Here is a 12,810-nt window from a genome sequence, read left to right as displayed (position 1 = left end):
CAAAATTAATCCTACATTTTGTGTCTCTGTTACTTTTCACCTCAAACAGAAAGCAATACTCCCAAGTGGCATTATGCAACACAAAGCTTTTCTTTCTCTCTGTTCTTCGTTTTTTTTTTAGGTTGTGAGTCTGTGCGCAGAGGGAAGTGTGTTCGCACTGCTGGCTTTTGCAGTCCTCGGCCTGACCGTGGAGCTCCCAGGTCTCCTGTGATTCAGAGCATGAGGGAAGACCCGTTTTGGTCACGATTCTGTTGCGTCAACGCTGTTATTCTCATGTGTGTTAATATATTCCTTTATGCTTACTATGCATAACACACACACACACACACACACACACACACACACACCATTTTAAATGCAAAAGAAAAAAAAGATTCCTGAGATTGGACAATCAGTTTTAGATTAATTTTAAATCCGTGGTTTTATATTTTACATGTTGCTCAATAGGATTCAGTTAATAAGCTGATAATGAAGCAGATTAGAGCAAGAGCTGAATGTTCAGGCATTTACACACACTGGGGTATAGGGAGATATCCACACACACACACACACACACACACACACACACTCACACTTAGTAATCAGAATCAAGATTTTGTAGAAAAATACTAATCTTCATCCTGGCCGTTTGGAGTGACTGTTACACAGCAGCTTGCCAAAGATAACAATCTGTCGTTTATTAGAAAGAAAAACAAGTTCTTTTGATCTGTTTACAGTTACATATAATGCCTAAAAAACAGGTCCTTGTAATTCTTGTAAAAAAAAAATAATAATAATTTCACCACCAAATTTTCATTTTCATTTCATCGGTAAACTGGAGCGACACTGGAGACTCCTTCCAAACCCGCTAAATAAACCTCACCTTACATTACAGCTGTTGCTATAGAAACAACACTGACAGTTAGCAAATATGTAATAATATAATAAAGGACATCATGTCAGAAAACTGTCTGTCAAAAAAAAAAAAATTCAAACGTTAAACCTTGGTCTTTAAACTTAATCTTGGAGAATCTGCCTTCTTGCATTAGCTGTTACTATAGAAACATTAACAGACCAATCAGAATTTAGCAGCATTATTGTGTAAGCGTATCGAAGTTTGGTTTAACGTTGTGTGTGGGGAATGTTGAGGAAACATCACCGGAGCCCAGCGTTGGTAGTGAAGACAAACTTCTGAACCCTGATGCACTTTATCCCACTTGACTGTCATTATTATTCTTAATGAAAAGGGAGATTAAACAACGCAGGATGGGAAAAAAATACGATAGTCGGTTAATCCGTGGAAAAGGAGATGCGGATTTACTCACGACCTTTAGCGTTTCAGCAAAGTCTTTTTATTTCAGCACCTGAATCACCTCCTTTAATTCCTCACTGCTTTCATTAAACAACATGTAACTACATGTTTAGCTACATCTTATAGCACAATGACACTAAATTGTCCCTTCTGATTGGTAACAGATGGTAACGTAGAGTTACAGCTCATAACAGCTAGTAACAGCAAATCGTAGTAGCAGTAACAAAATTAACAGTTAGTTATATATAGCTATATAACACATTATATCAACAGCTAGTAACAGATGCTATCAGTTAGAGGCAGGCAGCTTTTTGAAGCTAGTTACAGACCGGATAGTCAGCATTTTTTTTACCTAAAAGCTATTGCGGGAAAGTAAGTGAGAACCGTTAACAACAATAAATGTAGTGGCAACCAGATACAGAGTATATCTTGTCTTTTATCTGTCAATTTTTTTTATAAATTGTCATCATAGGTTAATTGTAGTAGAAGGAATAAAAACCCCCGAGAGGTCTTTTATTGATATTCCACAACAGGAAACAGAACGATATTCTACAGCTATAAAACTATGTTGTTCTTTAGTAGCTAAAAATGTTCAATTCGTAGAATAATCAGCTTCCAGGAGGGAACTAACTCCTCTGATGATCGCTTTCAACGCATGACAACGTTTTATGTTATTCCTTTGATGTAAATCGTTCAGCGGATTGTTTTCCATCTTTACACGGAAAATGTTAAACTTTGGTAAAATCGTGTTGTGTCATGAGTTAATGCTTTGCAGTCACTCCGAACCTGTCAGCAGAGCGATTTACTGCACCTGATGAAGTCATCCAGACAAGCCTGAACGAGGGAACCGGCCTCCGAGCATTTCCAAACAGCCAGACTCTTACTTTATATCATTTACCTAATTAACTTAAATGTGATCCTCGTGGATTAATCATTTGACAAGAGATTTGTTTTTCAGTATTAAAGTGTCTTATGTTTCAGTGTTGGACATGAAAAAAAAAAATGTATGTTATCTACAAAAATATTTCTAATGACGTTTTAATTGACGTTTGTCATATTTCGAAATAAAATGGAAAAATTTCGAAAGCACCACTGGTGAAAATTGTTTTGTTGTTTTTCTTGGCATTGTTGTGCACTTTCTCTCTCATTTCGCTGGAAACCTGGAATGAATACAATAAAAACCATTAGGCAGTATATGGGACTCAGGTGTGTGGGTGTGAGGGTGTGGGACATCCAACTGGTGCTATCACAAAAATATGCACCGGTTAATGACGGGTGGAGTCTCGTGATTGACACTGTTGTTTCTTTTCACCTACTGTTTCACGCCTTGGTTGGAATTCTGAAGAGATATCAGGAAACACTTTAGTGAACTAAACGTCTAAACAATTGTCCCTGAGTCAGAAGCTAACCTTCAGTGAGGTCATGTGGGGATTTATCAAACACCTGGCAAGCGTAAATGAGGTAAGTAAAGTTTTGTACTTATATACTTTAAACTATTAGTGTCATGCATGGGAACATTTTATTGTATAGTTTTGCTAACTGGTGAATTATAGAATACAATTTGTAACGTTGTATGTGAATATTTGTTTTTGTGTTAAAAACGACATGAAGTTAATCCCTGAAGTGAGGACATACCTCAATGTCACCATCTAGAGTGTATCCAGAAAGTTTACGGGAAATTTGCATATAGAAATTAATAAAACAATAATCAACAATCTTAAAACAAAAATTGTTTCTAAAATCTCATTTTTATTCTTAAGCTTAAAAGTCAAATTTTCATCATTAAAGCAAAGGAAATGACTAAACACTGAATGCAGGTTTGTTGCCAAGTTACAATTATTCCATAAACAGGATCGCCAAACCTTTATTAATATTTATTAGGTTTTTTTTCCTTAGCATATAAGATCTGAGACAAAACTAAATTTCCTTTTATAAAACTAGAATTAATAAAAAAAATTTACAGTACTGATATTTTATGTTGAATTATTTGTACAAATCTCTGAAATGAACTCTAGTTGTTGAATGTAATTTATAATTTTAAAAATAAAACTGTTAAAAAACGCAGATTTTTGCGGGTGTAATAAGCACTGTACATATAACAGTAAATATTGTTAATACTCTTCATAATAAAATAGGTTTGTAACTATTTTCTATGAACAGACACGTTCTTATTCAGTCCCTCCAGGATTTCGCCGAGTTTGTTGTGATCGTTGTCAAAAATGCTTGATTTTTCTGCTGTATTTGTTTGTTTTTCTTTCAATATTTTAAATTTTCGTAAAACAATTCTACAACTGGTGACAAAGCAAGCACAGGATTCTTCTTTTAAACTCCTACAAGTGAAGACACACATGTGCTGGATGACCATCTATTTTCTGAGCTCTGCTCATATTGGACGCATGAACGTTTGTTGTGATGTCACACGACATGTCTCCTCTAAAATTCATGGAATTTATGTGTTTTAGCTTAATTTCTGCTGCAGGAACTGAATCATGTTGTAAGTCTGAATGAAAGAAACCTTTTAATAATTTTGGAAAACACACTATGCTTTAACATCCCTTAGTGTTATCAACTAATCTTCACCTGGTCACACAATTCCACGGGACTACAAATTGTTGTATCAAGGAATTTTTACTTCCTAGTAAATTTACATCATTTTCTGTACAGTATCACCCAGATGAGGATGAGGATGAGTCTGGTTCCTCTCAAGGTTTCTTCTTAATATCCTCTCAGAGAGTTTTTCCTCTTCACTGTCACCTCAGACTTGATCATTAGGAATAAATATTAGAGATAAATAGTAACTTCATTTTAAACTTTTTTTCTGTTTAAATGTTAATAAATTGAATGAATGAAATTCTATGCATTCTGTTTACAATCCATTAACTGCTGCTATAAAATGTGATGACAGAATTGCGTTAACAATTCTAACAATGTGTAAATATTATTTCTAAAATTGTTCTAACCATAAAATTGCATTGTAATATTTCGCTAATAAATCAGTGAGATTTAACATCAATAGATATTTTATTTCAAAAAACACACACATTTCTGCTAGTTAAAGCTGTGTTTGCGTGAAAGGTTTGAGGTTAAAATCGAATCCTTACGCCATTTAGAGGTACACAGGATGCACGTATTCGGAAGGGAACATGCCCACGCGACCCCGGCACCGCCCTTTCCAGCAATGAGCGTTTGAGCAGTCCAGAAGGTCGATGATGTCACCACGCAGGAAACGCAGCTGGGTCACGTGAGGAGGTGTGAAATCAAAGAGAGCGTGAGCGTGACGAGGCCTCTGAGAAAAAAAACACACACAGATCATACTTACATACATAGATACAGTATTATAGGATACGGTCTGTGTGTGTGTGTGTGTGTGTGTGTGTGTGTGTGTGTGTGTGTGTTCTCACAGCCAGCAGTCTCTCAGGCTCACGTAAGAAAACGATCCTCTCTTTTGCAATGCTGTTGTTGCGGTAAAACTCCACCAGCTGGTTGAGCGAGGTGAAAACTTCGTCCCATATGAAGTAACGCTGCAGTTGATCCTTTAGGACCTTAAAGTGCTGCACATGGTCCCCATAACTGCACAAATACAATGTGTGTGTGTGTGTGTGTGTGTGTGTGATGAATGGTATAGAACAAAACAAAACAACAATATAAACAAATAAAAATTCCAGACAAAGGATTTTTCGTTTTTGAAGCTTGTATTTTCAAACCATTATGTAAATTTATCTCATGTTTGAATGTCGTGTAATTGCGGCTCTTTGAGTCGTGAGTGAAGCGAATGTGAATTCTGAGTTATTTTTATTGAACTTTTTCTTTTTCAATTGTCACTTTCTCTCTTCTGATTTTTTTTGACAGTTTTTAGAGAATATTGTGTAGAAAATTCCACATTTTATCTTGCGACTGTAATATTTTAGAATTGTGCTCAGTTTTGATTTAAAGTTAGTCTCACTGGATTTCAGCAATATTTCTTGATAGTAATGTTTTTATATTTTAATATTACACAATTGTGACTCATTGTGTAGTTGTTGACTTTTACACATTTTTGCACATTTTGCTCTCAGTATTGTTTAGTTGTGACTTTTGAATCGTTTGTTTTATCTTTTTATCTGAAACATTTATTCACCACATTACATCAGTTAATAGTTAATATTTCACCATGGCATGTGTTTCTCACACACACACACACACACACACACACACACACACACACACACACACACACACACACACAGCGGGCTCTCTTTCATCACCTGCCAGCCCAACCCTGCCTCACCTGGAAAACACTCTCCCTTTTCTCTCTCTCTCTCTCTCTCTCTCTCTCTCTCTCTCTCTCTCTCACACACACACACACAGCATAGCATAAGGACCAGAATGAGGGACTGCCCCTGGGGTAAATGTTTAAAATGGATTAAAAGCTGTGTGTGTTTGTGTGTGTACTCTCATCTTCATCTCTGTGCTAAGATTAAGCTACGTTAATAATCCTAATCCTCCAGATGTTTCCGTCTTTTCCGGTGTCGTCTTTCTTTGACAATTCCATCATTTACTTTTCAAAGCCCTTTAAATATTACACTCAACCTCAGACACGCAAAGACGCACAAAGACACACAAAAACACACAACTATCATTCTCTAACTACAAACACACCGGTTTTAAAAACTGTTCAAATGTTGAATCAGAACATTTTCTATGAAATTAAAAATCACAATCTAATAAACTTCATATTCAGAAATGAAGCAATTTTAGGAAATAAAATAAAATATCTTAATAAGAAATAAAGTTTTTGATTGAGAATTAATAAGTATTTTTTTTTTTCAGTATATCAGTAATAATATTATTATTGTAATAGAATTGTGTTTAATTTCTCAATACTGATGGATCCATTGCTCCGCCTACAGGAAAAGGATGGACCTTCCAAATAACCTTCTGTGTCGTAGGTTCTGGTTCATGAACTCTGGGAAACTTGTGACACACACACACACACACACACACACACACACACTTTAACTTGTCTCTCTGACTCATAGCTCAGTCTCAGACTGAGATCTCAAACCCTTCTGAGTAACAACAAAGACTGTAAATAAATAATTTTACCTATTTAAACATTATTCTAAAAAATAATCAACATTGTTTTAATGTTGCATTTTCTGAAATGTTTTATTTACCAAAATCCTAACAATTGGTGATTTGTTGTTGTTGTTGTTCTATTGCTGTATTAAAGACTGTATGTTTTATCTATTTATAGCTACATTTAATGATGTGAAACATCAGTAAAAAATGAACAATATTCGTTCTTCGTTTTGAACTTTAAAAGACGAACATAAGGGAAAGGGATACAATGTGCTGAAACTGGAGACTCCTTCTTTAAACAAACATCTCTACAGAAAACATCACCACGCTAACAGATTTTCGTGTGTGTGTGTGTGTTTTTGTGTGTGTGTGTTTTGTGTGTGTACCTGACAGACACAGAGAACTCTCCCGGTGTACTCTCACTTTCTCGGATGAGGAACGCTCCGCTCTCCAGCGGTCTCAGCCGGCTCTCTGCGGCCATACGAGAAATTCCTCCGACAAACCATCTTAAAAATGTAAAAACACCAGCGATCAGTTCACCAGTTCAGTTGTGGTGTAGCCTTCTAATTACTACTAGTGGTCAAATGTAGGAACTGCAACAAACAAAGCACAGGAGGCATGTTGCCCCAGGCTTGGGGGAGGGGCAGAAGGCAGTGCAGGGTTAGTAATAACTTACAGAACTGTTTCTAATGTACAGTATAATATTGTAAAGATTACGAGACAGAAATGGGAATTGTGGAGTTTATATTCTGCGTAGGTCAGAAATGCAAGCTCAGCATAGTGACCTAGTTTTTTCAAGTATCCAGATGTTTTATGACTTGGATCTTTTGCTGAAACCTGGCAACCCTGGTTAATGGTATAACAGAAGCTCTTTAGGGAAAAACTCACACACACCCAATACACTCACACACCTTCGTTTGTGTCGGATACTTACGGATGAGGCCTTACATTGATATAATTTTTGGGTACGAAGCCTTTCCTTCCTGAATGTTCGGCGGTGTACCAGTTTGGTTCTTCATCCATATTCGTCACCTGGAATAAGCTTTTATTTAGTAAGCGCTAGATTTCTGAGTAGTTAGCAAAAGCAACCTGCTACCAATCTGAAATCAAATAAAAACTTCTCTCATTTTCTACCGCTTATCCGAACTACCTCGGGTCACGGGGAGCCTGTGCATCTCAGGCGTCATCGGGCATCAAGGCAGGATACACCCTGGACGGAGTGCCAACCCATCGCAGGGCACACACACACACTCTCATTCACTCACACAATCACACACTACGGACAATTTTCCAGAGATTCCAATCAACCTACCACGCATGTCTTTGGACCGGGGAGGAAACCGGAGTACCCGGAGGAAACCCCCGAGGCACGGGGAGAACATGCAAACTCCACACACACAAGGCAGAGGCGGGAATCGAACCCCCAACCCTGGAGGTGTGAGGCGGACGTGCTAACCACTAAGACACCGTGCCCCCCTCAAATAAAAACTTAAACTCCATAAAATTTAAAATACATAAAATACAAAACAAATCACTTGAAATCATGTGAATAATGAAATCAAACAAATCTGACCATGAAATAATGTTAAAATCTGTGGCTTTCACCTGAACTGCAATGTTTTATTTCAGCTGTCAGTTATTAGAGTTTACAATTTACAATAGTTTAGAATTTTACTAACATTTGTTTCTGTTAAATTAAAGCAAGTGAATTCCTGGTTTCTGTCACACAAGAAAAAAACGCAGCTAGCTCATTTAGCATGTTAGCGATAAAGCACAAAGCAGCAGAAACTCCTCTGTCCTGAACATGGCAGAAAACTTAAAGCTACAGTTTAACCTCTGACTGTTACTGTGCACTGACACGGGACATATTTATGTTAACCAGACAAACTGATTAAACGAAATGTTACTATAGAAACAATAACATATTAGAACAATAATATAAACCTGTGAGCTGTTACATAAAACAAATTAACGAGAACAAATCGGACTCCAGAATTTCAAAATAATACAACTATAAAGACTTTTTAAATATTCACACACAAACAACACACAAACAACACACAAGCACACACAAACACAGACACACAAACACACACAAACACACAAACACAGACACACACAAACACACACAAACACAGACACACACACAAACACACACAAACACACACAGAAACACACACATACACAAAAACAGACACACACACATACACACACACAAACACAGACACACACAAACACACACAGAAACACACACATACACAAAAACAGACACACACAGAAACACACACACAAACACAGACACACAGACACACACAGAAACACACACATACACAAAAACAGACACACACACAAACAAACACAGACTCACACAAACACTCACAGAAACACACACACAAACAAAGACACACAGACACACACAAAAACACACACATACACACACAGAGACACACACACAAACACAGACACACACACAAACACACACATACACAAAAACAGACACACACACACAAACAAACACAGACTCACACAAACACACACAGAAACACACACAGGCACACACAACACACACACACACATATACACACAGACACACACTCACCTTCAGGATGTCACCCTTGTGAAAACTGAGCTCATCACATTCTGTAGCTCTGAAGCTGTACAGCGCTTCAGCCTCCATAGTGTGAGAGAGTGAGAGAGAGAGAGAGAGAGAGAGAGAGAGAGAGAGAGAGAGAGAGAGAGAGAGAGATGAATGATAGATCGGTGGATGGATGGATGGATGGATGGATGGATGGATGGATGGATGGATGGATGGACGAGTGTCCTTCTGAGCAAGTGATGTGATGAAAAATAAGTGGGAGAGACACATGAAGAGTGTAGCTCCACTATATTTAATCACTTAATATGGAGAGAGAGAGAGAGAGAGAGAGAGAGAGAGAGAGAGAGAGAGAGAGAGAGAGAGAGAGAGAGAGAGAGAGAAAGAGAGAGTGAGAGAGAGCTATGGGATGTAAGCCATAAAGCCATAATCGTCCCTGTGTGTGTGTGTGTGTGTATGTTTCGGTAGTTGATTAAGCTCAATATAATGTGAGGATTGTGAGCTGGCACATGCACAAACACACATACAGACACACACAGTCACACACACACACAGAAACACACAGTCACACACACACACTGCCATAAAAATTCATGCAGCTGATTAATCCTATCCTACACTTAACCCTAACCCGAAATAAGCAGATCATTTCCTTATAGCCAAACGTCTCCACAAGGTAAAAACTGTCCTTGGTGTATTTGGTACTTAAAAGGATAAAAAAAACTTTTTTGAAATGTTTGATTTAAGGAGCAGAAGAAAATTCAGGAAGTGGACGCAGTAAAAATGATTAGGTCCTGCTTTTGATTGGTTTCACATCCAGCTCCTCTAATTTCACTGAGTTAATAAAGATGAGCTCCAGTCAAAAATATTTGCACAGAAATGAGGTCATGACCTTGATTTACATATATATAAGTCATCAAATTCAAGAATTAACTTTGATGAATTGTCTTCCTATTCATCAAATTCATGTGAATAAAAAAAAAATTCTGAATAAAAATGTGATAAATCCTTAAGGAACTCATTCTTTCATGTTTAATGCTTATGGCAATTTTTGGTCCCTATATTACAGCACTAAGTCACACTGTGAGAGCTTTGGTAAATAAGATGTGTGTAAATCTTTTGCATATCTTTCTATTCATCTAAAAACATTCTGACATCCTTTTCAGCCGCCAATGTGTGACTTTACTGTGTGTATGAGAGAAAAGGGTGAGTGGTCCTAACGACGTTATTTTTTTGTTATTTTTATGTTTGTGTCTGCATTTGGTCCCCGTAAATCACTTCTGAGTGTGTATGAGGATTACACTCCCTGTATGTGACACCTGAAAGATGTTTACTCCAGCTTGGGACATGTGGATGTGACAGCCAACATGTGAACACACACACACACACACACACACACACACACACACAGGCTCCTAGGACGTTTGCTATAACAGAAAGTATTGTACCAGATGACAGTGTCACTGGACAGCACCTGTGAGCAGGTAAGTCAATAAAACAACTTATTCTTATCTGTGTTTTCTGAAAAAGGGATATTTTTTGTATCATTTATGTAAGAAGTCCCCAGTGTCAGCAGTGTGTAACAGTTAGAGGTAAAGCTGTACCTGTTTAACTGTACCAGACATCTTCAGGACAGAGGAGTATAAACCTTGTAGTTTTCTCTAAAACATGACAAACTGTTGTCCTATTAATGTCAAGAGAGAAAAAGATGGACTGGTTTAGCTACTATGAAAAAAGTGTGCCTTATTTGTTTTGTGGACATTCCACTAAATGTAACTATAAAGCCAACTTTGGACATCAATTTAAAGTGTATATAAAAGATATTTTGTAAAATGCTGTAAATGACCGGGCACTGTATACAGTATATGCTCTCAATACTGGAGCTTTGATGCTAATATATCGTCGCTGTCGGGCGGAAACCTCGTATGTCCAAATTTGGTCAATTTCATATTTTTTCATGCTATTGGTCAGTCCCCACGTGGGTCTGTTATTTTTACAAGTTATTAACCAATCTAAAGCCTTGAAAATAGCTTGAGCGCAAATCTCTTAACTCCATTGGACACTTCAACTGTCCACTTCTTCCTCACTCCGCGGGAGCCACGAAAGTAAGTTTGCGAGCAGATTAGACTAATTTCCACCTATTAGACAGCCTAATCAGATTATTGTGTTTTGTATTGCATCACTTATAGCTCTTAAACCTTTAAAATAGAGTTTAGGAAGATGTATGTAACTACAGTCATTAGCTTTGGTTAAGTATTGAAGCCTTGTCTCTTGTCAAAAGGCTCAACATGACCGCAGACTTTATTGAACACTGCTGGCAGCAGCGCCGTCTGTGTCCGTACCGTTCTTATCAATGACAGCATAATCTCGTATCTCCCTGCTCCAAAGTCATAAAGCTTGTATCTCCGATAAAACGTGACTTTGGGAAAATGTTGTGTTAATGTTGGTACACAACAGTATGATAGCAATATAAGGTATAATAACAACTTTAACGATACAATGTTTAATAACTAAAAAAAATACGGTGTGCTAACAATGTAATGGTGGCCTACAGTAGGATTATAGATTATAATTTATATAAATTACACTGTAATTGAAATAATACAATACAGTAATAAGAAGGAAGGAATACAGCATTTAAAGGTGTAATTAAAAGAATCTCTATATTTTAGAGCCCGTTGGGCTTATCATCTGTCACAGCTCTGTCGCAGCTCCATTCTCAACTCACTACGGTTCTTCAGGAGCATCAACACAGACCAAAGCAAAATGGCAACTGGCAGGCAAGCTGGTTTTCTTTGTGCAAAAAATATCACTGTACCTAATATAAGGCCCTGAGGTACACCATGAAACATACCTCAAGAAGGTTCAGTATATATATGTACAGTAATTATATGTGATGTACAGCATTGTAAATAAAATGAATTGTAGCATGTTCACATCGTACAAACTTTTACAAACACGAAAGTATACAAAAACTTATTTATTTATTTGTTTGTTTGTTTGTTTGTTTTAGGCTGCCTGGAGCAAATGTTTTTTGCATCATTCTGTGTGTTGGTCCAGTCTACACTGGCCAGGAGCTTTACTGACCACCCTGTGTGCAGCTAGCTTAATCACATGCCACATCTTTGATCAAAACAGGTGACACACAAACACACCTGACACACACACGACATGTCCACACAGGTCCAGCTGTCTGAAGTTTTTTAACTAGAACCTTTTTTTAAATAAAATGTATTATAAAAACTCAGTGTTTGGGGCATAGAGATAGCCATGGATGAAATGTCATTGAACAGGTAAAGAAGGCCAAGGGAAACTCTTATCATGACGCTAACACCATCATGCTTCACACACTCTTTGTTATGGTCTGTTTAGACAAGCACAATTTTTTTAATGTTACCAGTGGCCTCTTTGTTGCGTCTCTGAACGTCCACTTGTTTTCGTTCTGTTCCAGTTACCTGTTTAACTTTTATCAGTGCTCTCTGCTCTTTAGTGCCCTTAGTGATAGCAAGTTAATGAATGAATGTATATATGAATATGTCGTTATAAACTTAAGCACAATACAGTATTATTACATAATTCTAACTAAATTTCGTTCAAATGTACTGTTTCACACTCAATACTTGGTCTCTTGGTGTTTGGTTGCCATAGTGACGGCACAGCTTTGATCAGTGGCTGCGCTCTTTTGCTCCTCCTCTTTGCTGATATTGTTGCCATGGCAGCTCTTCAGCAGCTGAAGACATCGGAGATGCCACATCGAGTGGAAACGTTGATAAACACTTTACAGGGTAGTGTCTGGATCTATAATCACACACACACACATACACACACACACACACAAAGAAAGTTTTCCCATGAGAAGTGTGTG

At 37.4% G+C, this 12,810-nt stretch overlaps 3 protein-coding genes across 3 annotated transcripts in view; 2 read left to right on the top strand and 1 right to left on the bottom strand.

Annotated features, from left to right (window-relative positions):
* slc5a10 (solute carrier family 5 member 10) overlaps positions 1-2,350 on the top strand; it is a 35,440-nt gene extending 33,090 nt beyond the window's left edge. The window contains exon 15 of the mRNA XM_060860274.1: positions 122-2,350. Coding sequence (XP_060716257.1) covers positions 122-312 — 191 coding nt within the window. The 3' untranslated portion in view covers positions 313-2,350. The remainder of the gene's footprint in view (positions 1-121) is intronic.
* A 2,047-nt stretch (positions 2,351-4,397) lies between these two features.
* grapb (GRB2 related adaptor protein b) lies at positions 4,398-9,072 on the bottom strand. The gene is made up of 5 exons (XM_060860291.1): positions 8,952-9,072; positions 7,287-7,384; positions 6,739-6,858; positions 4,693-4,861; positions 4,398-4,577 (listed from the first exon to the last, which is right to left on the bottom strand). The coding sequence occupies exons 1-5, from the start codon at positions 9,027-9,029 to the stop codon at positions 4,398-4,400; spliced, it is 645 nt and encodes a 214-aa protein (XP_060716274.1). The 5' UTR covers positions 9,030-9,072.
* A 3,585-nt stretch (positions 9,073-12,657) lies between these two features.
* Positions 12,658-12,810, top strand: part of LOC132839342 (transmembrane protein 94-like) — a 16,263-nt gene continuing 16,110 nt past the window's right edge. Inside the window, exon 1 of the mRNA XM_060860272.1 lies at positions 12,658-12,730. Coding sequence (XP_060716255.1) covers positions 12,658-12,730 — 73 coding nt within the window. The remainder of the gene's footprint in view (positions 12,731-12,810) is intronic.

This window comes from Tachysurus vachellii, chromosome 24 (genome assembly GCF_030014155.1).
Source record: "Tachysurus vachellii isolate PV-2020 chromosome 24, HZAU_Pvac_v1, whole genome shotgun sequence".
Classification (NCBI taxonomy): Eukaryota; Metazoa; Chordata; class Actinopteri; order Siluriformes; family Bagridae; genus Tachysurus; species Tachysurus vachellii.
This window is presented reverse-complemented; position numbering and strand designations above follow the sequence as displayed.